This window comes from Salvia splendens, chromosome 10 (genome assembly GCF_004379255.2).
Source record: "Salvia splendens isolate huo1 chromosome 10, SspV2, whole genome shotgun sequence".
Classification (NCBI taxonomy): domain Eukaryota; kingdom Viridiplantae; phylum Streptophyta; class Magnoliopsida; order Lamiales; family Lamiaceae; genus Salvia; species Salvia splendens.
The window spans coordinates 1739901-1763560 of NC_056041.1; the positions used below are offsets into that span (position 1 = coordinate 1739901).

The following is a 23660-nucleotide window of genomic DNA, read 5'->3' on the forward strand; positions in this document are numbered from 1 at the left end:
CTGTCTCAATCACAGCGCGTGCCCTCCCCCAATAATCAAATCCCTCCATTTTCTCTCGCACCCGCTCTCAATTTCCAAAACAAGCAGTCTTCCCTCATTCTGATTTGTCTCACTTGCCTTCTTCACAGTGGTTTTGGAAGGTAAGCTCGCAATTGCACCAAGAATTAAGCCAACTTTTTTTCACCCCCAATTCGAATTGAGCTCAGAAACCCTTTTTTTAACCAATTGTGCTTGTGTGCATGTTCTTGTTGCAGAAATGTCGAGCTTGGTGGAGAGATTGCGGGTTCGATCCGATCGGAGGCCCATTTACACCCTCGACGAGTCCGACGACGAGGGTGATTTCGTGAAGAAGAGACCGGGGGTCGGTCCTTCGTCAGATAATTTCGAGAGATTCCAACGCCCCGATGTGGTAATGCTGCCACCTCATCGCCATTATTTGATGTCCTTTTACGTTACTTATGCTCGATTATACGTTCCTTTTAGCCGTTTCCCCCTTTATATGCATTTATTTGTTGCTCTATTTTTATCACTCCTGCACTCTCTCCCTATTTGTATATGTGTACATGCTTGTATGTATCTATTGGTGCATCTCAGTTCCTTTTTCTTGTATATGTATACGAGCTTGCTGCTCAGCTGACAAGCACTTGTGTTTCCTTTTTGTTGTTCTGATTTTGTGGCGTGAAATTTGCTGAAGATTGGAAGAGGGGCTATTTTTCGATATTCCGTTACTAACTTCCGCGGATTGTCTTGTTTATGCAAAGTAACATGTACATAGTAATAGGCAACATGATCATGTGAGAATGGAATTTGGATGCCAATAATTATTATGCTTAAATTTGGGTGTTTTTTTGCCGACAAAATCGGTTGTTTTGTGGAGTGGTATAAGCTAAGACACATAAAGTATAGTAATTTTATAAAAAGAATGTACATTCTTTGCAACATAATCTGATTCGTAAGACAAAGGACTGTTGACCGTCCTATGTGGAAAATTGTGAAGACTCAGTGGTTTTATGTTAAAATGTGCGAGGCTTGTATGACGCCTGTCAATGGGCCCTTCAAATATTCTTTAGTTTTTTTTGGCTGCTTGACTGCTTTCCACGTATATCCTTGTTGTATTCTCTAATCTTGCATTAATTATTTTTTTCATGTTTTTCGTTGGACGGTAAACACATCTTTGCACTGAGATTATTAATAATGACTAATTAATACATGCTGAAGTCAAAACTATTTTATCTCTTGTCCACGTGGGAGTAACGCTAACATGCCAATTGCCATGTTATTACACATGGCACAAATCAAGATGTAACATATTTCTTTTATCATATATAAGTTACTAGATCCTAGCAAACAACCTTCACAACAACCTAACTTTATATTGAACAGATTGGTGAATAGAATGAATCCATTTAAATCAGCGGCATGCTGACACACTTACATTACACAACTCAATTATACATACAACGTAAAGGAGTTATTATAGAATAAAAAGAAGGTTGCTTCATAGGATTGGGTAAATTTTTTTTTGCGAACTCTTAGTCTTCAAATTGAAGACAAAATTTAAGAAAATCTTTCAATGGGTTTAAGATTTAGTAGCCATGTGGGTAAAGGAGAGTGCATCTCATATATTATCAATTTATTGATTAGTTGCTGAAGTACACATTTCTTTGTGGAATAACTATAAAGTAATGCTTGGTCCATATAAGCTTATGTTATCATCAATCCATTCATTATATCTTTGATTATATGTTTTTAATTTTTTATAGAAAGAAGGTTTATGTCAAAGTTGTGGAAAAGACGATGATCTTTGGAGCTGTGAAACATGTACCTATTCATATCATGCCAAATGCTTGCTTCCAGTTTCAAGAGAAGGTCCTCCTCCTAGCAGCTGGAAATGTCCTGAATGTGTATGATTTTGGTTTTTCTTTTTTCTCTTTTTGGGTTTCAGAAGTACTCTTAGTGAGGATCATATACGAGAAGCTTGCGTTTGAACTGTCTCATCACGGTGCCTTGTGCTTTGACAGGTGGGCCATCTGAATGAACTTGATAAGATACTTGACTGTGAGATGCGCCCAAGCACTGTTAGTGACAGTGATGCATCCGAGCTCGGATCTAATCAAGTTATGATGAAACATTATTTAGTAAAATGGAAAGGAAGGTCCTACCTCCATTGCGTATGGTAGGTTTTTGTCTAACCTCTCATGTTCTTTATTCCTTTCCGAGTCAAGGCTTTACACCATGTCTTCTCCCCAATCGCTGCACCATTGGCAGCTTCCAGCTGATAGTTATTTGGAGGATGCCAAATGTTTCTTTCTTAGCATTTTATCTTTCTTATTGGTCAAATGACTATTGCGTAATTTTTTTCAAAAGAAGATAAGCCTGGCACATAGGAATGTGCCATGTAGCCAATTATTGCAGTCTAATTATATTTTCGCATTTTAAAAATCTCAATGTGTACTGTTTTCAGGGTACCTGAGAAGGAATTTGTGAAGGCATACAAGTCTAATCCTCGATTAAGAACTAAAGTGAACAACTTCCACAGACAAGCTTCTTCATCTAATAACGCTGATGATGAGTGTGTTGCCATCAGGCCGGACTGGACAACGGTGGATCGGATTATTTCTTGCAGGTGCATTAATATTTTGGATCCATTGAATGTTTAAATCTTGAAACTTTGTGTCAACTTTATCTTGACAGTTTAGCACTGTATTTTGACAAGCCTACTATTCTAACTTTAGAAAATTAAGTGTGAACTGTTGTCTCCAACTCAAACTTTAAAAAGTTGATTTTTAGTGGATCCTTGAGTTTTGTGTAAATATTTTATTACCTCCAACAAAAAAATAGACAAAATTGTAAATGACATGGGTTTTAATGCGCAATTGGTAAAGTAAGAGAGAGAGGGAAAATATGGTGAAAGTAGTGCTAGTGGATTGTGGCGTCCACATTTAGAATGATGTGTAAGGTTTAAATGTACTCCTTAAAACTTTCCATGTTTAGAATCGATCTAATTTTGGTGGACGGCCTAAAATGATAAAAATTAGTCTACTTTTTATGGACGAGGTAGTAGTATATGCTTTGAGGCAAGATGTGGATATCTCATAGCCAGTAGTTGCTCATTAAGCGGGTACAATCCTTTGTTGGATAGTTGAAAGTTCTTTTGTAGAAATGAACCTGCATGGACAACGACTGGCAGTTATTCGTATGTTTATATTTTCTGAAAAGAAGAATTTCACTATCTCATGAAATTAATTTGAGCATCATCATGTTTTTACTTTCCTGGTGAGTAACATGTTCTGTCCATAAATTGGTTGCTCATGTAACTTCTGTTACTAACATGTTTTAGTTATATTTGTTTCATTTTTATAATGCAATGTGCTGCTGAATATTCTGAATGCCAGGGAAGTAGAACATGGGAAAGAATATCTTGTGAAGTGGAAGGAGCTTCCATATGATGAATGCTCTTGGGAACTGGAATCTGATATTTCATCCTTCCATAGTGAAATTGAGAACTATGAAAAACGTCAGACTCGAAAGGTATCTGCAGGAAAACAGAAGAGCAGCCTTCATGATGCCATGGAAATTAAAAATAGACCGAAAGATTTTCAGCAGTATGAGAGCAGTCCTGATTTCCTCTCTGGAGGTACATGATGCTTTTCATCCAGTTGGGTATTTGGTTAACGTTTTGTCTTAACTAACCCTTCTTTTGACTTTGTGATTGAAACCAAGGTTCTTTGCACCCATATCAGCTTGAAGGACTTAATTTCTTACGTTTTGCTTGGTCCAAACAGACCCATGTGATACTTGCTGATGAAATGGGACTTGGTATGCGTAATTCACTCGCTGTTTGAATTTCATTCAGCTTGCTATCCCTCTTACTTTCTTCTTGGAGTAGAATTCATCACTAATCATTCTTTACAATTATTCATGAATGCAGGCAAAACAATACAGAGTATTGCCTTCTTAGCATCTCTTTATGAGGAGAATATATCTTCTCCTCATCTTGTGGTTGCTCCTCTCTCAACATTGAGGAATTGGGAACGTGAGTTTGCCACATGGGCTCCTCACATGAATGTTGTAAGTATTTGTGATTTTTGGTTGGCAAGTAACAGATTGCATCAGATTAGTTTGTGTTGTAACTAATCAAAAGTTAACTTTTGCAGGTGATGTATGTTGGCGCTTCTCAAGCACGTGCAGTGATAAGGGAATATGAATTTTACTATCCCAAAAATCACAAGAAGAACAAGAAAAAGAAAAGTGGTCAATCTGTCAGTGAAAGCAGACACGATCGAATAAAATTTGATGTGCTTCTGACATCCTATGAAATGATCAATATGGATTCAACATCTTTGAAGCCTATTAAATGGGAATGCATGGTGAGATGATCAATATCCATTAATGCTGATAGGTTGTGATCTGATCTCATACTTTGTCTGAAAATTTACCTCTTTGTAGATTGTTGATGAAGGCCATAGGCTTAAAAACAAGGACTCTAAATTGTTTTCTTCATTGAAACAATACTCCACCAGACATCGTGTCCTGCTCACTGGCACACCTCTTCAGGTAGGCTAATTCATCCAATGTCATGTATTGAATATTGCCTGAAGTCTAACAGAAATTCTAAATAACATTGCATGGTGTATGTATTAAACTAGTTGTCTAGTTTAAGCAATTTAATTTTTCTATACCATCTTATAATTGTTGGACTCATGCATTGCAGAACAACTTAGATGAGCTTTTCATGCTCATGCATTTCCTTGATGCTGGGAAGGTTAGTGCTCGAACCATAAGTTTAATAATGTATTAATGTTATATTGTTTTCAATCAAGACATGTTACAGACCTAAGTTTCTGATTTGATATAAAATCCTTTTTAGTTTGCAAGCTTAGAGGATTTCCAGGAGGAGTTCAAGGATATTAATCAGGAGGAACAAATATCTAGGCTTCATAAGATGTTAGCTCCACATCTCCTCAGAAGTATGAACTCAGACTTTATGCCTTTTCAATTTATAGCTCTGACTTTTGGATTTCGTATAACACACTTGAGACTTATGATCATGTATGATGTTGTCAATTTCCCATAGCTATACTATTCTCTGACTATGGCTGTGGATGACTTCCCTTGACTGGGTGATACTGCAGCATAAATTAAAATCTGGATGACTTCCCATGCCAGAAGCGTGAGAGACATTTGATGAACCTATTAAAATCTGGGAAAAGTTAAATAAAAAGAATTATACCTGCATAAAGTCATAAACCAATATATATGGGCATTTTTCACATTCTACTTTGAAGTTTGAACCAAATTTCTACACATCAGCTACACTTTGCTTGTCTATAGTTATATCTTAGATTGCATAAATAAACTCTCGTGCATTGTGTAATGAACTATGTTGCCATTGGTCTACCTCTATTTTGACTTTATTAGCTTTCATTATGAGATGTCGCTAGGTTTATTATTCTCCTTTTTTTATTTTTCCTTAAGGTTTATACGAGTCTACAACATAACCAACTTTTAATTTTTTTTTTTGTATTTGGTTACTGTACATCATACCCTTACCCATTATCATGTGGCTGTGGATAACATTTTCCTTCGACTTGCAGGAGTGAAGAAGGATGTCATGAAGGAGCTGCCCCCTAAAAAGGAGCTAATACTTCGTGTTGAGTTGAGTAGCATGCAGAAGGAGTACTACAAAGCAATCTTGACTCGTAATTATCAGATACTTACTCGCAAAGGAGGTGCCCAGGTAAGACAAAGCACACACACATTAGTACTTCTTAATGTAACAGATAACTTAACCTTGTTAACATTTTTGTTTGCTAGATTTCCCTTATAAATGTGGTCATGGAACTGCGCAAGCTTTGCTGTCATCCCTTTATGTTGGAGGGCGTTGAACCAGAAGATAATAATGAGTTTAACAAGTAAATGTCTGACCCTCGTTTTGTCTTGTGTTTTATTGGATGAATGGCAGAAGGAGTTAGTGCCTGGATATTATGTTCTTTTTCAGTGTATATCTCTTAAATTTTGTTCGTCTCACATTAATATCCCAGGCAGTTGTTGGAATCCTCTGGGAAATTGCAACTATTGGACAAGATGATGTTAAAACTTAAAGAGGAGGGCCACAGAGTTCTGATATATTCTCAATTCCAGCATATGTTGGACTTGCTAGAAGATTACTGTAACTATCGGGTATGTGGAAGCAACTCAATAAGCTCAATACCTTCAAATGTATTGGAAACTTTTTTTATTTATTGTTCATATTTTTCAGAAATGGACTTATGAGAGGATTGATGGAAAAGTTGGTGGAGCCGAAAGACAAATTCGCATAGATAGGTTCAATGCAAAGAATTCATCAAGATTTTGTTTTCTGTTATCAACTAGAGCTGGGGGTCTAGGGATTAACCTTGCTACTGCTGACACAGTCATTATATATGACAGGTAATGCTGTTTGGAGTTCAAAGACATTTTGTTGCATATTATGGCTTAGCTTTCTATTTATATGTCTGCATATTATGGCATGACTTATATTGCAAGTTTGCTGGTGGATAGCTATGTGCTGGGGATATACTTGAACCTTGATGTCCTCAATCAAGCTTTGCACAATACTGGATTCCTTATTTTAAGTTTTAGTTTCTCTTTTCTGGCTATGTGCATGCAGTAATTTTCTCTCAAGATTTTCATTCCATAATTTCATGCTTAATACAAATCACAATCTTATCTTTTTTTTTCTTCCAACAAATAGTCTGGAGGAGGCCTAATTTCTTATTTGCACCGTTTCATGTCAACTCCCACAAACAAGTGACACTTGACACAATGGTCCTTCATGGTTCTGTGGCATGAGATAGTTCCTTCATGGTCCTGAATGTATATCTTTATAAGTATAGGCATATTTATGTATATTTGAGGAAAATCTCTTTAAATATATTCTGTATGTTCTATAGTTGCATAGTGTAGTTTTTGTGCTTTCAATAGCCATGGCTTGGCAAGTTTTTATTACTCAGGTGCATCTTTGTATATACTTTTCTGTTCATCATGACTGTTTCACTTTCACATTTTGATAATCTGTATTTGTCTTGTAATTAATCATCGAAAATGTTCAGCGACTGGAATCCTCATGCAGATCTGCAGGCGATGGCAAGAGCTCACCGTCTTGGCCAAACCAACAAGGTTAATGCTCATTTTAGATCATCTCTTGGCTTCACTTAGATATTTAGCCTATTTTCTTGTTCAGTGAGTTTGAACTCTTTTGGTCATGCAGGTTATGATTTACAGGCTAATAACACGAGGAACCATTGAAGAAAGGATGATGCAATTGACCAAAAAGAAAATGGTTTTGGAGCATCTAGTTGTTGGAAGGCTTAAAGCTCAAAACATTAACCAGGTAAAATTACCTTGGCTTAATACTAGTATGTGTAGTTCAACTATCACATATTAAGGTACTGGATAATTTAAGTGGATAGTTTACAGGATCGGAAGAATCTATTTCCATTGAGTTATGTCAATTTCACAGAATGCCCTCTATTTGCAAAATCAGCTCAAATGTGAACCTATCTTTTTTTATTCTGATGTTCTATACATACAATTGCATACATATAAACACACACAAATATATCTTTCACTGCTTATTTATTTGAGGCATTGATCACCTATATTTTTGCACTTCAATGATACTTTGAAGAAGCTGTTTATTTGTAACACATTTATGATGTGATGTCTATTCTTTGCTTAATTACCTATCTTGTTGTTAGATTGATTGGTCAATTTAATTTGCATGCATATAAACAAGACACAAATATATATTTCACTTCTTATTAATGGAGGCATTGATCTCCTATATTTTTGCACTTCAACTGATGCTTTGAAGAAGTTGTTTATTCGTAAAGCATTTTTGGCATTTATGATATGATATTTATTCTTTGCTTAATTACCTATGTTGCTTTTAGCTTGATTTGTCAATTTGGTGCCATAATACGTATACTTCATTTTTCTTTTTTAAAAAGATAAAATATTTATTTGGTAATCAACTAATCATCAGTAAGTATGTATTATAAAGGGATGAAAACTTGAAAAGTGAGAAGTTTCTGAAATGTGAATGCATACCAACTACAAATTTAACTCCAATCTCTACTAATTAGTAATATCTACCACAAAAGGCCTTAAGTCCTCAGTGATTTGATCTTTTCTCTACCCCATACCTCCTCAAAAGGTTATTTGTTATCCTAGAAGATTCTCGTATTCCTTTCTAACCACGATGACCAACATATGGCTGGAATGGTGATCCTCCATAGCTAATTTTCTAAACTTGTGCACCAATAGTTTTGTGTTATACACATAATAAATACTAATAAATTACTCCCGATTTCTACTTCCACATTATCTGACTGCTAATTAAGTGAATTTCTGCTCTTTGTACTTTTCAGAGGTTTCTTTCCCTAATATACTTATATTTGAATGCAGGAAGAATTAGATGACATTATCAGGTATGGCTCAATGGAGTTATTTGCTGATGATAACGATGAATCAGTAAAATCTCGTCAAATTCATTACGACGATACTGCAATTGATCGGTAAATTAGTTCTCTCAAAATTTCCATTGGATGTTATGATTCACTTTCTGTCATCACTCTGAACTTTAAATGCTATGCAATCTAGATTACTTAACCGGGATCAAATTGAAGAGGAAGAGGCATTGTTAGACGATGAAGAGGAGGATGGATTTCTAAAAGCTTTTAAGGTTCATTATTAACCGTATCTCTAATATTTTTTTGTAGTGTTTCCTTAACAATCATAGCATTGGCTACCATAATTCTGTGTTATTGGTTCTTTTGGTCCTCCTGTATGTATTTTGCTATTAGTTATATGTGAAGTTTTTTGCCTCTACAAATATTTTTTTATATAAAAATTAACCTGTCTGGTATTGGTTGTGCTTCACATGTAACTCATATTGGTCTGAGCTGTTTGGTCATGTTTTGTATGTTTTCAATTCGGTCTCGTATGATAATAATTCTATCTGGTATTGATTGTGCTTCACATGTACCTTTGGAGAAATATTGTTACGAGGTATTTTGGGATAAGAGATATCATTTGTCTATTTGTTTTGCATTTGAACCTCTATTCTAGATGAAGTTAACTTGAAACCAATCTCAGGTAGCCAACTTCGAGTATGTTGATGAAGCGGAAATGGCAGAAGAGGAGGTACCTGATCCACCATCTGAAAGTAAAGCCTCTGTAAATCCTGAACGTGCAAGCTTCTGGGAAGATCTGTTGCGAGATAAATACGAAGTGCAGAAAGTAGAAGAATTTAATGCTATGGGCAAGGGAAAGAGGAGCCGCAAGCAGGTACTCTTTGTTGCTTATGGGAATGAACATGTCTTGTAATTCAAGAGTTATGATGATAGTTGATTGATGCATAATTAAGTTTCATTAGACTAAATAAAGCACGTGTCGGCCAATGAAAACAATTAATTTGCACATATTTTATAATATGGGGGGATCTAGTGAAGGCATAGGACAATTTGCCCCACCTCATATTTTCTACTCCATATATATATTACCTATTGTAAAATTTATTATTTTAATTTCTCACTAAATTCCCCTCCTCAAATTCTTAAATTTCCTCCATAGGTAAATTTGCACCCCCTTTATGCACATTCCTGGCTCTGCCATTTATATGAATATTCATATCACATCATTTGTGTTCTGAGTCGGGAGTTCTTATATATGTGATGCCATTCCTAATTTCACCAATATGCCGGACAAGCATGGTAGTTGATTGATACACAATTAAGTTTCATTGGACTATAGATACACACGCACATATTAGATACATATATAGTTTTGGCACCAGTTGGAAGTGGTCTCAGGGGTTCCGCATATGCAGATGGTATCTGTTGAAGAAGATGACCTTGCTGGTTTAGAAGATGTAAGTTCTGACGGGGAAGATGATAATTATGAGGCTGAGTTAACAGATAATGAGACAGCTACAGTTGGAGCTGCTGCTGTAAAGAAATCCTACAGAAAAAGATCACGTGGTATTTTCTAATATCAATTGACTATACAATTGCATAAAGATGTCATTAATTGCTTTTCTTCATTTTGTACTTGTAGACACTTCAGAAAAGCTTCCTCTCATGGAGGGCGAAGGAAGATACCTTCGAGTACTTGGGTTTAACCAGAGTCAGAGGGCTGTGTTTGTCCAAATTTTGATGAGGTATTATTTGTCAAGTATATCCTTATATTTATTTTAGTCCTTCTCTTGCTTCCATTCCGTAACTCATCTATCTCTCTAGTTAATTATGGTGAAGAATAAACAAGCTATTTAAAATCTTTTCTTCAGGTTTGGTGTTGGAGAATATGATTGGACAGAGTTTGCCGCACGTCTAAAGCAGAAGTCTTATGATGAAATTAGCGAGTATGCTATTGGTTACGCAGATTTATTCTTCTATGCATTTAAATTTTTGGTTGAATCAGTATGTATATAATTAGCATAATATGAAGAAAAAATGTGTTTAGTGACCATACTAGTTGTTGGGTGCAAACCCATCCATATAAATTTGCCACACTGATTGTTGAGCATTTCCTGCTTAAACTTCTCCTTAAAATTTGACGTGCATGCCCCCCCTAGAACTCATTATTTCTTTTCCAGAACCAAAAAATGTTAAATTACTTAACCGAAATGCTTATCAATCTTTGTGGCTAAACATAATTCTGAGTTATACATGGGCTTATATTTTGTATTTTCTGTTATGCAGTTACGGGAGACTTTTCTTGCATCACATATGCGAAGATATAAACGACTCCCCTACATTTTCAGGCAATTGATTACTTTATAAGTCTTTTCAGCTTATATCTGCCTGTGTAAAAGTTTGTAGGTCCAAACGAGATCAACTAATACACACACTATCTGTTGGCTGCAGACAATGTACCAAAAGAGGGACTAAGAATAGAGGATGTACTCGTGAGAATAGGAACACTATCTCTCATCAGGGACAAAGTAAGTTCTGTATCTTGGATAAGTAATATTAATGACTTGTTTTAAGTTCCAGTATTCAGTAAAACATACCCTTGGTCTATCTTGTTTTATTGGATATGGAGGGAAAGAATGCTTCTGTCTACTGCATGTCTTATCTAGTTTATTCTTTACTTAGAAACAATTAGGTGGATAACCTTTAGCCTGCCTTATGTGATCTGATAAAGTTATTGTTTTTTCTCTCTCCTTAATTTTCCCGATGGAAACTGCAGGTGCATGTTAAATGTGCTGGAACTTGTTTGATCTTTGTTTTAATATATATATTTTGGTTTACAGTTAAAGGTGTTATCAGATGGCTCAGGCTCTAGTGTTTTCAAGGATGATATCATATCCCGCTATCCAGGATTGAAAGGAGGGAGAGTTTGGAAGGATCACCATGATAAGTTGCTTTTGCGAGCAGTAATGAAGTATAGTATCTGTTTACCCTTCCTTGAGATTTATATGAAAATATAGCCCATGAGGCAATTTTCAGGAATGTTTAACCAAAAGAATAAATCGTCCAAATGAAATTAACATAATCAATAAAACAAAAATCCAACTCACACAAGCTTGCATGAGAACCCAAAGCAGACTGGGATGAGAGGATATGTGATTGGATATGTGATGCAGTTTAGGCACTGCTGATTCTGTGTATTGTACTTGATTAAGTAACCCTGATTCGATATAATTTTATCATCCAATATCAGGCATGGTTATGGAAGATGGCAAGCAATTGTTGATGACAAGGACTTGAGAATACAAGAAGTGATTTGTCAGGAGTTGAACCTTCCATTTATAAATACACCTGCCCCAGGAGCTACTCAAGTGCAGAATGCTATGGGGACTTCTCAGGCCCAGGCCTCTGCCTCTGGAGTTCCCCCGCTTCAAGTTTCCAACCCGGGAATTTCTCAGTCAACAAATGGTGTGAACTCAGAACATGCTGAAGCACCTGGAAATGAGGCAAAAGGGACTACTGCTGGGAGCGAAGCTACTCCTGATATTGCGCATGGAGCTACTGATACTACATCCCGGTCACAACTTTTCCAAGACCAGTCCATGCTGTACCATTTCCGGGAGATGCAGAGAAGACAAGTTGAATTTATCAAGAAAAGGGTTCTGCTTCTAGAAAAAGGTCTCAACGCAGAGCTGCAGAGAGCTTATTATGTAAGTCCTTTTTAATGTTCCTCTAATTTGGTAGCTGTAAGGAGTGGAAAATGCTCTGGTTCTGAAAAATCATCCGATTCTGGTTTGGTTGTTGTTAGACCTGACATTATAATATTCTCTAAATTAAGGATGATTTCTCGCAGGCTGATGAGAAACCAAACGGAGTTCCAAACGAAGAGACACCACGCAAGGTCAAAGAAACAGAAACTCCTTGTTCCGAGGCATTTGATACCAAAATGATTGATCCATTGCCAGAAGTTGAAATAATATGTAAGTGATTTAAATCCCATCCACAAGAATACTAATTAATACAAAAATTTTCGAGTTCCAGTCATTCTTAATTTCGGGTGAATGCAGCTTCTACAGAAATCTCGGAATGTGCTTGTGACACTACACAGGAGCGCTTGGCCATGGCTAGGCTCTTCAATGAGGTAAACCAACAGTAAAGAAGGAAGTTTCTGAATAAACAGTGAGCAAGACGTATATAACCTGGTATGCACGTTTTGTTTAATTGCAGATGACCATGATATTGAAAGATAACGTGCTCGATTCGGGTGAAGCAAGTTCTGAGTCGAGGAAAAAGCTCAAAGAAATGAGCGAAGAAATAACCCAAATACTGAGAGTAGTAGATGGTAGCCAGGCGATGGACGTCGATCAAAGTAATGCTGGTGCTGATGCCGAAGCAGTAGAATCAATTGGTAATGGAAATGCTGGTGCTGATGCCGAAGCAGTAGAATCAATTGGTAATGGATCTGACCATGTAGAAACGGAGGAGAAATCGAACCCTCAGGCTACTCACTGACTGACTATTTAGGATTTTGTATGTACAACTAAAATACATTTTTGTCTGTCTGTTTGTCTGTAATATTTGACTACAGTTTAGGTGGTAAAGACTACAATTCTCAAATTTCGTCTATATAATTTCGACGGTGTAGTAGAGGCCACATTTTTTTAATTTGGTGTTAATTTGATGTTTTTCTTTATGTACAAGAGCTGATATGATCAAGGCTGCTTTTTTTGGCAATGGAATTTGCTGCGATTGGGAAGATGAATGTTGCAAAAATTGTGTTTTAATTGGTTGGTGTAGTAATAAATTGGTTTGATGAATTAAACGAAGTTGAGATTTATGAGTTTTTTGCTCTTCTTTTATCACAAAATCAATCTTAGATAATCCTGTGCCAATCCAATCAAATTAATTGGTCTAGTCAATCAAATTAATAAAAAAAGTAAATATTGGAGAGTTTTGGATCAATTTAACCAAATTCATTGGTCTCATATTTTGGGTAATTTTGGACCAATTATATCGCAATCTCAGATATTCTCAAGATATTAGCTACTTCCTCCATTGTATCGGTACATGTCGTTTATATCATCTACCATATTTAATAAGTTGGTCGTATATTCTATTAATTCATTATACTTATATTTTATTATAAAAATAATACATGAAATTCATATTCAATTACATTTCAATCTCAACATTTCTTCATACTGTATTTTTCACTAAAATTGAGACGATAAAAGTATTTTTTTGAATAATTATTCATAGTTAAATTATACAACTATTTAACATCACTTTTTATTTTTATTTAATATACTCCCTACTCTACTAAATAACACTGCAAAAAATTAATTTTTAATATTTTTACTGATCGAGGCAAATGTAAATTGCAAAGAAAATAAAAGAATAAAAAGGGTTGAATTAGAGTTCAAGATGCGAGAGGGAGAGGGGCCAACCGGCGTAGAGTGGTGGCCGTAGCAGCGGTAGTGGTTCACAATTCGCTCACGCTCAAACAAACACCCATTTCCTTCATTTTCACGTTTCTCCTCTTCCCAAACCTCCAATTCTCTTCTTCTTCACGTTTCTCCTCTTCCCAAACCTCCAATTCTCTTCTTCTTCTTCTGAATTTTGACCTTTCTCCACTTCAATTCCCCTCCTGCAATTCAATTAATCACATCTGAATTTTGACTGAGAATGGATCCTCCCGCCTCTTGGGACTCCTTGCGCAAACAGGTATCTGTCTCGATTCTTTTTGACTATTTTCTCCTCCTTCGTCGGAATTTCATTTACTCGCGCTCCAAAATCCACTAGAATCTAGATACAATCGGCATGATCAGATTTGTGATGTTTAGTGGTGGACTGGTGGTTCCTACATAGCCTAGTCTGCAAATACAATTCAATTACGATTAGATCACCATTTGTTATGCGGATATCATCTTTAACGACTGCCGCTTTGCTCACTCTTATCAATTGTGATGACTCCTCCGCTGCATTGTGAATATTATTATCATTTTGTGCGATTCGATTCTGGATCTAATTCTTCATATACTATTTAGCTGCATCATCGATTTCACTTTGTTTGATATATGGTTGTTTCTGTCCTGTGCTTGCGTCTAAACAGGCGAGGAAACTTGAAACTCAGCTGGATGAACAGATGCACTTGTATCGCAAGTTAGTCTCAACAAAAGTTGAATCATGTAACGATAATGATTTGGAGTCTGGAATCGATCATCTCCTGAAACAGCTTCAGCAAGTTAATGTCCAAATGCAAGCGTGGGTTTCATCTGGTGGATCAGAGATCTTTTCTCATACATTGATACGACATCAGGAAATCCTTCAGGATCTTACTCAGGTTTGCAATTGTCTTGTCATCTCACTGTTTAGGAATGCGTTCTGTGTGTATGGCTTGGCTTTGAATTGTGAGGTTGCCCTCTGGAGCTAAGCTCTCAGTCTGAATTTCTATGCTATGTTCCAGATGAAGATTTTTTGCATAATAATCTTGTAGAAGTAGTGACATAAGACGGTGTGGATAATGCTGTAAAGTGTAAACCTAAAACCTCACCTGTATAATTCTTTGATCTTGGCATTTCTGAGCTGTTTATTTGAAGTTTGTATGTTCATGATTCTTATTCGGTATTGTCTTGTGTTTTTTAGCTTCTTCATCTTTCATATGGCTGATTTAGAATTCTATGTTGCTTAAAGTTCCTTTCTTTCATATGGCTGATTTAGAATTCTATGTTGCTTAAAGTTCCTGTCTTATTCTATGTTGGTTCCATAGGAGTTCAAGCGACTTCATTCCAGTCATAGAGCTAAAAAAGAGCATGCATCACTGCTTGAGGATTTTAGGGAGTTTGACCGTTCAAGATTAGACCTCGAAGAAGGTGGTGGTTCTTATGATCAAGCTCATCTCAAGGAACGTGCTTCTCTCCATAGAAATTCCAGCCAGGTAATGGGTAGCCTTGTCTATGTAGTGTTATAGGTGAAATGATGTTGGCCTCATGAGTCATGAGCTGCCATCAAAAGAACATGAAGATAATGGAAATAGAATTTTCTCTGTTGCATCTGAAAAAGCTACTGGGTTTGCTTTGTGGGACACTACATGTTTGCCGGCAAGATATAAACCTTAAAAATTACTCATGCTATGTTGCTAGGCATATCGTAGGGGTAAATTGTGGAGGTCCAGTTTACACCAAAGAATAAAACATAGTATTAGACAGGCATGATTGCTTGCTAATGAAGAACTCTGAAGGTACTGATAAAGTGACAGCATTATCTGACGATGTGAATATCATACAAATGCCTCCCTTGATTTACAATATTACCATGGCTGGGAATAACATATTTTGTCCGGGTCACCTAATAGCGAGCTTATCTTGGTTAGCATGAGTCTTAATAACTGGATAAGTTGGCTGAATGGAAACTGGGTGCATATAATTCTCAAATTGAATTATTCTGATTCCAATTAAGATACTATCATAATAATATGCCAAATCATGTAAAAGATGTTCATAATCCAAATTCTGAATGTGTAGGTTACAATATGATAAATGTGATTATTTGTGCTGATAATGAATGGCCTTATCATATTCAAGAAGTGTGTGTGGAGTGTGGACTGGTGTCCATGGAGACAAAATTGGCTCACGGTTTAACTGATTTTGTTTCCTATATGGATCTGTATTTGTTTTTTCTCTGAGTTAACTCTTCGTTTTCCTGTAGGTGGACTCTGTGATATCTCAAGCTCAAGAAACATTGAAGTCCCTAGTCTTCCAGCGCTCCACATTTGGGGGCATTAATTCGAAGCTTAGTAATGTGGGAAGCCGTCTTCCAACGGTAAGTAAAACAACTAAATGTGCCTATCCAGCAAAAATCACACTGCACCCTTGAAATGATAAAAATCCGATATGCTGGACATAAAATAAAAGACCAAGCTTTCTTGATATTGTGCAGGTGAATAACATTCTCTCATCAATTAAGAAGAAAAAGTCCATGGACACCATCATACTCTCCCTAGTTGCATCTGTGTGCACGTTTTTAATTTTAATTTACTGGTGGACAAAGTAAGTGGGAGTTTTGCATCGACTTGGAGCGGTTTTGGGTTGATCTGGAGCTGAGAATATTGTGTGTACATATCTTCTTGGCATGCTCTGGATCTATTGTTTGGTCACGCACATGTGAGATTGAAATTGTAATGGTGTCCCCATCTTGATTATATTTGTTACCCTGTTAAAAACTTGGTTCATCTAAAGATTATACACTTCAAGAAAATTTGCTCTGTTCAATGATTTCATGTCGAAACCGGCAGCTTTTGAACCGTGTGCACGCCTAGGCTAGTGCTGATCGGTTCTTGTGTTCTTGTTAATTAATGCTTTGTTCGAATTGCGGTTGGGTTTACATCTTGCTTGAGATTTTAAGTTCCTGAGCCTCGTCGATTTTTGGGCCTTTGGTCTTGTTCTTGCTCGGTTGCCGGTTTCTTATCGGTTATGCTGCTGTCGGAAAAGATACAAAACTATAATTAAACTCATAATCTGTTAGTTTAACACTAGTGAGTAATGATAATAACGTACGCTGGAAACGATTTGATTAATTGGTCACATGTAGTATTAATCCTTAATTACTACTGTTAACTAATACTAGTAAGTAGTACTCCCTCGTCTGCCAATATGAATCTCGTTTTTCCATTTTTGTCCGTCTGTAAATAGGAGTCCCGATTCATAATCACCATAAATGATAAAGAGGCCTCACATTCCACTCACATATCATTTAAAACTAATATATATAAGTGACACTTATATTCCACTAACTTACTTCTACCAATTTTCTTCACATTTATTAAAATTCATGCCAGATAAAAATGAGACTCCTATTCGCGGACGAAGGGAGTACTCTTTTAGGCCATCCGCAATGGCGCCTAGTGCACCGCCTAGCCGAGCGCCGGCACTAGGCGGTCCATTGCAACCGCCCAGCGGATTTCGGAATTAAAAACCGCCGAGCGCTCGGCGGTTTCGCGGCGCTAGGCGGTGCGTTGGGCGATCCGCTTGGCGCTATTGCAGCGCCCGGATCGCCTAGCGCACCGCCGAGCGGAATTTTTTATTTATTTTATTTTTTTTTTATTTTCGAAACACTATATATACGCGGTTTGCACGTCATTTTCATCCGCACAACTTGTTTTAACGAGTACTCTCTCTATCTTAATTTCTGTATAAGATCAACACCGAGAAATGGAGAACACCAACGAAGGTACTCCAGTGACGAGCGGGTCTCAAACTCCATCGGTACCCGTGGGAGGTGGATGGGGTCCGATGCCAGGGTACTACAACATGTACCCGTGGCAGGGGATGATGCCCGGGATGGCAGCCAGGGGGAATATGCCCGGGATGGCAGCTGGGGGGAGTATGCCGGCGTGGCAGGGGGTACCGGGGATGCAACCCGGTATGCAGATGATGCCGGGGTGGGCGCCCGGGATGCAGATGATGCCGGGGGGGGTGCCCGGGATGCAGATGATGCCGCGGGGGAAGGGAGGGGGGACGACGATGCAGCCCCCGACCGGGGGGTACCGGCGACGCAGGGGACGCCGGGGGAGGGGGACGTCTATCGCCCCAGTTTTGATTTTTCGACTGCTTCTTCGCACGCATCGACCCCAACGGATGCGCAGTTCACGCAATTTGATGCTTTTTCCTTAGAGGAGTTGGGGTTTGATATTCTCGGAGTTCCGGATACTCCCGTTCAAACGGGGGAGCAGTGCACGGTTGTGGCGCCCCAAAGAAGAAGGGCAAGGGGAAGAAGGTCAGGGAGTCGTCGCAGCCGGGTGAGGACGACGGCTCGGTACGGAGAAGGTGGACGGATGCGGAGAACGTCGCGCTGTCCAAGGCGTGGGTGAGTGTTTGCGACGATCCTCTCGTTTCTAACAACCAGAGGATCGTCAACTTGTGAGGCAAGATAGCAGCAGCCTACCAGAGATTTTGCCCGGAGGGGAGGCGACGCAACGGGGAAGATTGCCGGAAGGGGTGGGACCGAATCAGGGCTGCCGTCTCCCGATTTTCTGGTTTGTACGCCAACGCCCTCCGCATGCAGAGTAGTGGCCAAACGGAGGAAGACTGCAGGAGGATAGCGGAGAAAGCCTTCCCCCAGCCCGGGTTGTATAAGGACTTCACCTACTGGAACTGCTATCTTGTGCTGAACGACTCCGAGAAGTTTCGAGTAGGTGTCGACGCTGGCTGGCCGAAGAAGCAACGGCTGAACTATACCGGTGATTTCAGCGGCAGCAGCGGTGGTTCCCACGACCTCCCCGAGACGGCCCAGGAGGTCCCTACCCCTCGTTCGTTCGCTCGCCGAACTCGCCCGATTGGGCACAAGCGGGCTCAACGGGAGGCAGGGGGGCAGCCGGGGGTTCACAGGAGGTCCAGTCGGCATCCTCCCTTGGTCAATCCACAGCGGATCTCAAATTCTTCACGCGTCAACAAACGCGCAATCAGATGGTCAAGACGATGTCCGAATGGCGGGCGGCGGTGGACCTCGTGGAGAAGAGTTTGCTTCAAACATTGCTCCTGAGCATGCAGGAGGATTTGGAGGCGGCACGGAGGGAGACCGGCGGGAGTAGAGGCGGCGGCGACGGTGGCGGTGGCGACGGAGGCGATGGTGGCGACAACGACGGAGGAGATGACGATGGAGACGAGGAGTGAATTATTGTACCTTTTTTAAATTATTGTACTTTTTAAATTTTTAATAGTATTATTAATGTTTCCCGTATATGTCTCGTAAATTAAATTCCGTATATTGTGTGATTGTTAATTATTTCATTTTTATATAATTGTTATTAGTGATGTGGCTAGTGATGTGGCTAGGCTATGACTGGGCTGTGGCTGAGCTATTTGCTTGTTTTGATGATGTGACAAGAGGATTTTTAGTGTTAATGATGTGGCAAGAGGAGTTTGTGGCTAGGCTATGGCTGGGCTATTCCTATTGTGAATGACCTTATGCCCTTCTCACTTTATTTTGTCGGTTCTAGTAAAGAAGCTTCATTTTTTAAAATGAAATCATTATTATCATTATTTATTCTTTCTCTCCTTAAATTTATTTTTTAAAGATGCACAATTTTTATAAAATGCATAATAGTATTATTATTTCTAAAATTACATTAAAATAAATTTACATAGTGTCTTGAAGCAGCAGTAATTAGTAGGAGTAACTAATTAGGAGTTAGTACGGAGGGCATAATCTATTATCAGCAAATTACATTTAAATCGTACATAGTTAAATTAAATGTGACAGCATAAAATCGTAAATAGTTAAATTAAATGTGACAGCATAAAATATAAAGTATCACACGAGAGAAAAGCACAAGTGTACTTGTTTCTATCGCCCTCCTTCAGTTTTCCTTTCTCACTTCGATCGATTTTGGCGGATCGCGGATTCCTCTGCTCTGCTTAAAACGGTATATTTCTTCTCTCTCTTCACTCCAGCTCTTTCTACTCGATCTGTTATCTCCGGCCACTCTTACCGATTGCATTTGCAAACCTGATCAGTCACATCAACTTTTCGTTACCTCCTTGCTTGATTGATTGATTCCACAATTGTTGTGATTCATAGATGGCTTCGTCTCTTCTCTCGTTCGCTTCAGCTTCTCCGCTTGCTTTGCTAGATCCGCTCAAGGTAATCATACCATTATCCACTTGTTTCATTTTCTCGGATTTTTTCTGCTTTCTCACTCCAGTAATGTTCACATCCGTAATTCAGCGGATCGGAGTTTTTGGGGAAAATTTGAAAATTCCTCAGTTTAACTCGTTATTTCCGTGATGTTAGCAGGTAAATCCAAGGGTTGGAGGTTCCAATCAGGCAACGTTTTTGGGGAAGAATTTTATCAAGACGAAGGTATATGCTAATACTATATCTCCGAGCATTTTAGCTCTCAACTCTAATTGCATGAATTGTTGAAATAGTTGCTAGCGCCAGTCCAATAACTTTATCTATTTCGTTATCAAGGCTAATGTATATATCTCTGAGCATTTCAGCTATATAATGCTCAACTCTAATTGCGTGAATTGTTGAAATAGTTGCTTAATTGAGTTTATTATAGAGATATAAATAGTTCTCTCATTTTACTTGTGTCGTCTTTCAGTCTTTCACTAGGACAAGCATGGCCGTTGCTGTTGATGTTTCCAAGTTCAATGAAGTAACAATGGCTCCTCCAGATCCCATTCTTGGAGTTTCTGAAGCGTTCAGAGCAGATACTCATGAAATGAAGCTTAACCTGGGCGTTGGTGCCTATCGGACTGAAGATCTACAGCCGTATGTGCTCGATGTTGTGAAGAAAGTAAGTTGCTTCATCCTCTCTTGTATGTGTTTGTACAACAACTGCTTTATTTCTGAGATACAATGATTGCATAGCATATTTGATTGTTGATAAATTACTAATGTTATTTCTCATAAACAAATTGTAGGCAGAAAATCTTATGCTGGAAAGGGGAGAGAACAAAGAGGTACATAATTTTTTACTCCACAAAATCTGTGATTCATCACTTAGGCTTATAATATGCATCACAATGTGCAGTATCTACCAATCGAAGGTTTGGCTGCATTCAACAAGGCTACGGCTGAACTATTATTTGGAGCAGAAAGCACAGTTCTTCAGCAACAAAGAGTAAGACATGAAGTCCTATCTTGTGACTAAGAATTAAATATCTCTAATTGGCCAACTTGAAGTGAATATAATCATATAATTTTCTTAAGGACCAACCATAACTATATGAAAATTCCAATTTTTTTTGTCCCAGGTTGCCACTGTCCAGGGTCTTTCAGGAACTGGCTCTCTGCGGCTTGCTGCAGTGCTCATAGAGAGATATTTTCCTGGCGCTAAAGTTCTGATATCAGCTCCAACCTGGGGTACTTGTTAAAGTTCTAATGAACTTTCCTGGATAAAATTTTTACGGCTTTCTTCTGACTTGCAACGTCTCTACAGGGAATCACAAGAACATTTTCAACGATGCTGGAGTTCCATGGTCTGAGTATCGCTATTATGATCCTAAAACCGTTGGTTTGGATTTTGATGGGATGATATCTGACATAAAGGTTGTGAAATCGTATTGATGCCACCATCTCTTTAGAATTATAGTACTCATTAGTCAAGATTGTGCTCTTTTTACTCACTAATCAAGAGAAATATTATAGGCCAAAGTTTTATGCAATTCATCCTATAACTTTTGGGTACAACCGCATGTATTTCAGGCAGCTCCAGCAGGATCCTTTGTTTTAGTTCATGGCTGTGCACACAACCCAACTGGCATTGACCCCACTCCAGAGCAGTGGGAAGTAATAGCTGACGTCATTCAGGAAAAAAAACATATTCCATTCTTTGATGTTGCCTACCAGGTGCATACTCATTCACGAATATGTTAGCTTCATGAATATGTGAACATGTGTGTGTTTGTAAGCGTTCACAATGTGAGTTTGTCTTGTATGGTCTATGGTGATTCGTTTGCGTCAAACTTTAATACTGGTTGATTTCACATCTTTGACAGCATTCTGTGGAAAAAAATACGATAGTATATGTAGATTATCAATTTGAAAATAAGGGATATTCTTTTTATGGGACTATCAATTTCAATGTAGGGTTTTGCAAGTGGGAGTCTTGATGAAGATGCATCATCAGTGAGATTATTTGCCGACCGTGGAATGGAGCTTCTTGTGGCTCAGTCTTACAGTAAAAATTTGGGTCTGTATTCAGAAAGGATTGGAGCAATTAATGTTGTCTGCTCATCATCTGAAGTAGCACAAAGGTAATAAGATGGGTATGTCTTTTGTATTGTATTGGTTCTCTCAGCATTTTTACTGATTGCACTATTGCATCTTTCCATATGTTGGGGAACCGCTATTGGGATGTGCATCACATTGTAATGGTGAAATTGTTAATAGTACTAGGCATGTATTACATGTCATGTTTACTGTTTGTCAAAGACGTTTACGAATGCTCACAGCAGATGCAATGTACATCATCTAACAAGATAATACTGAAATTGAGTAGATCTTTAGCGGGACAAAATTTGGTCTCTTTAGTTTCCCATGGAGGTTTTGCTTTAAGAGTGTATTATTATGTTCAGTTTCTAACCTAAGCTTTGGATATTGCTAAGAGTGACTTGTGTACAACTGCAGGGTAAAAAGCCAGTTAAAAAGGATCGCGCGACCAATGTACTCAAATCCTCCCATACATGGAGCCAGGATTGTTGCTAATGTTGTGGGGACCCCAGATCTCTTTAACGAATGGAAAGAGGAGATGGCATCAATGGCCGGAAGGATAAAGAGCGTGCGTAAGAAACTATACGATAGCATCACTTCGAAGGAAAAAACTTCGAAGGACTGGTCCTTCATTCTCAAACAGATCGGCATGTTCTCATTTACAGGCTTGAACAAAGCTCAGGTACAACCTATATTTGTTTAGAATGCTCAATTCAAAGGCACATCTTGTTCTGATATTTCTACCTTTTTGTCGAACCAGAGTGAAAACATGACCAGCAAGTGGCACGTATACATGACCAAGGACGGAAGGATATCCTTAGCCGGATTGTCTGCCGCCAAGTGCGACTACCTTGCCGATGCCATTATTGATTCATACCATAATGTCAGCTGAAATAGATTATAAAGTACTGAGAGTTTTGGTCAGGCCGTTCGAGGTAACTATTTCAATAAAATTTCTCTAAACATTGTCTTTTTGTTCCTACAAGAAAGGTTTCAAGTATCATTTCTTGCTCTGCAATAGTACTTGATTATGAATTTATGATGAATGTCTTAGTGAATAGCAATTGATGTGTCACATGTGACCATATTTATTTCACAGGTCTAAACCTTATATAATGTGTCAATTTTTTCCGGCGGGTCATTCCGACAATAATTAAAGTCGACGTCACACATTTAATCCTATATAACTAAGAACTAAATAAAATACTATATCGTAAGGACTAAGGTATAATCATTCAAACCAGAGTGGCCCAAGACAAAGATGAAATCAAATAATTAAATAACAAGCAAATACCGATGAAAAAAGTTAATCAAGACAAACATATTTCAAGATACGGAAATCAAGGGAGAAAGCATGTAAAATATTATAGAATATTCTATAAAGAAAATGTGGAATAGAAAGAAAAAGAGAAATGGAAGGAATAAATAAAAGGAAAAAGCATATACGGCATAATATAGAAGAAAAAATGTATAATAGGCTTGAGA

The 23660-nt window shown here is 38.1% G+C and overlaps 3 protein-coding genes across 4 annotated transcripts; all 3 read left to right on the forward strand.

Annotated features, from left to right (window-relative positions):
• Positions 1–13156, forward strand: LOC121751923 (CHD3-type chromatin-remodeling factor PICKLE-like). The gene is made up of 31 exons (XM_042146745.1): positions 1–140; positions 255–409; positions 1764–1904; positions 2022–2176; positions 2465–2626; positions 3396–3637; positions 3724–3819; positions 3932–4071; positions 4158–4370; positions 4450–4557; positions 4715–4765; positions 4871–4970; positions 5598–5740; positions 5818–5915; positions 6045–6183; positions 6263–6432; positions 7095–7161; positions 7253–7375; positions 8452–8561; positions 8647–8728; positions 9142–9333; positions 9875–10025; positions 10102–10204; positions 10331–10405; positions 10746–10807; positions 10911–10987; positions 11300–11430; positions 11710–12166; positions 12310–12436; positions 12524–12597; positions 12684–13156. The coding sequence occupies exons 2-31, from the start codon at positions 257–259 to the stop codon at positions 12966–12968; spliced, it is 4227 nt and encodes a 1408-aa protein (XP_042002679.1). The 5' UTR covers positions 1–140; positions 255–256; the 3' UTR covers positions 12969–13156.
• Positions 13157–13874: 718 nt separating this feature from the next.
• LOC121750269 (Golgi SNAP receptor complex member 1-1-like) lies at positions 13875–16726 on the forward strand. The gene is made up of 5 exons (XM_042144778.1): positions 13875–14180; positions 14569–14799; positions 15226–15393; positions 16164–16277; positions 16395–16726. Exons 1-5 carry the CDS (start codon positions 14142–14144, stop codon positions 16506–16508), a joined length of 666 nt encoding a protein of 221 aa, XP_042000712.1. The 5' UTR covers positions 13875–14141; the 3' UTR covers positions 16509–16726.
• A 3033-nt stretch (positions 16727–19759) lies between these two features.
• On the forward strand, positions 19760–23178 carry LOC121752423 (aspartate aminotransferase, chloroplastic-like). 2 transcript variants are annotated; one of them, XM_042147493.1, is made up of 12 exons: positions 19760–19878; positions 20034–20096; positions 20250–20315; positions 20563–20757; positions 20885–20923; positions 20995–21084; positions 21218–21326; positions 21403–21512; positions 21669–21812; positions 22053–22219; positions 22593–22857; positions 22936–23178. In XM_042147493.1, exons 2-12 carry the CDS (start codon positions 20034–20036, stop codon positions 23065–23067), a joined length of 1380 nt encoding a protein of 459 aa, XP_042003427.1. In that variant the 5' UTR covers positions 19760–19878; the 3' UTR covers positions 23068–23178. The 2 variants fall into 2 exon arrangements, with proteins under 2 accessions (XP_042003427.1, XP_042003428.1); XM_042147494.1 differs by having other exon boundaries at positions 19797–19878; positions 19970–20096.
• Positions 23179–23660: the final 482 nt, after the last annotated feature.

Bases quoted from the DNA above. Each gene is read 5' to 3' on its own strand.
- LOC121750269 (XM_042144778.1), top strand. From the start codon at position 14,142: ATGGATCCTCCCGCCTCTTGGGACTCCTTGCGCAAACAG. The intron at 14,181-14,568 runs GTATCTGTCTCG...GCGTCTAAACAG, and splicing joins GGGACTCCTTGCGCAAACAG to GCGAGGAAACTTGAAACTCA. The intron at 16,278-16,394 runs GTAAGTAAAACA...GATATTGTGCAG, and splicing joins TGGGAAGCCGTCTTCCAACG to GTGAATAACATTCTCTCATC.
- LOC121751923 (XM_042146745.1), top strand. From the start codon at position 257: ATGTCGAGCTTGGTGGAGAGATTGCGGGTTCGATCCGATCGGAGGCCC. The intron at 9,334-9,874 runs GTACTCTTTGTT...CCGCATATGCAG, and splicing joins GAAAGAGGAGCCGCAAGCAG to ATGGTATCTGTTGAAGAAGA. The intron at 11,431-11,709 runs GTATAGTATCTG...ATCCAATATCAG, and splicing joins CTTTTGCGAGCAGTAATGAA to GCATGGTTATGGAAGATGGC.
- LOC121752423 (XM_042147493.1), top strand. From the start codon at position 20,034: ATGGCTTCGTCTCTTCTCTCGTTCGCTTCAGCTTCTCCGCTTGCTTTG. The intron at 21,813-22,052 runs GTGCATACTCAT...ATTTCAATGTAG, and splicing joins TCTTTGATGTTGCCTACCAG to GGTTTTGCAAGTGGGAGTCT. The intron at 22,220-22,592 runs GTAATAAGATGG...GTACAACTGCAG, and splicing joins TCATCTGAAGTAGCACAAAG to GGTAAAAAGCCAGTTAAAAA.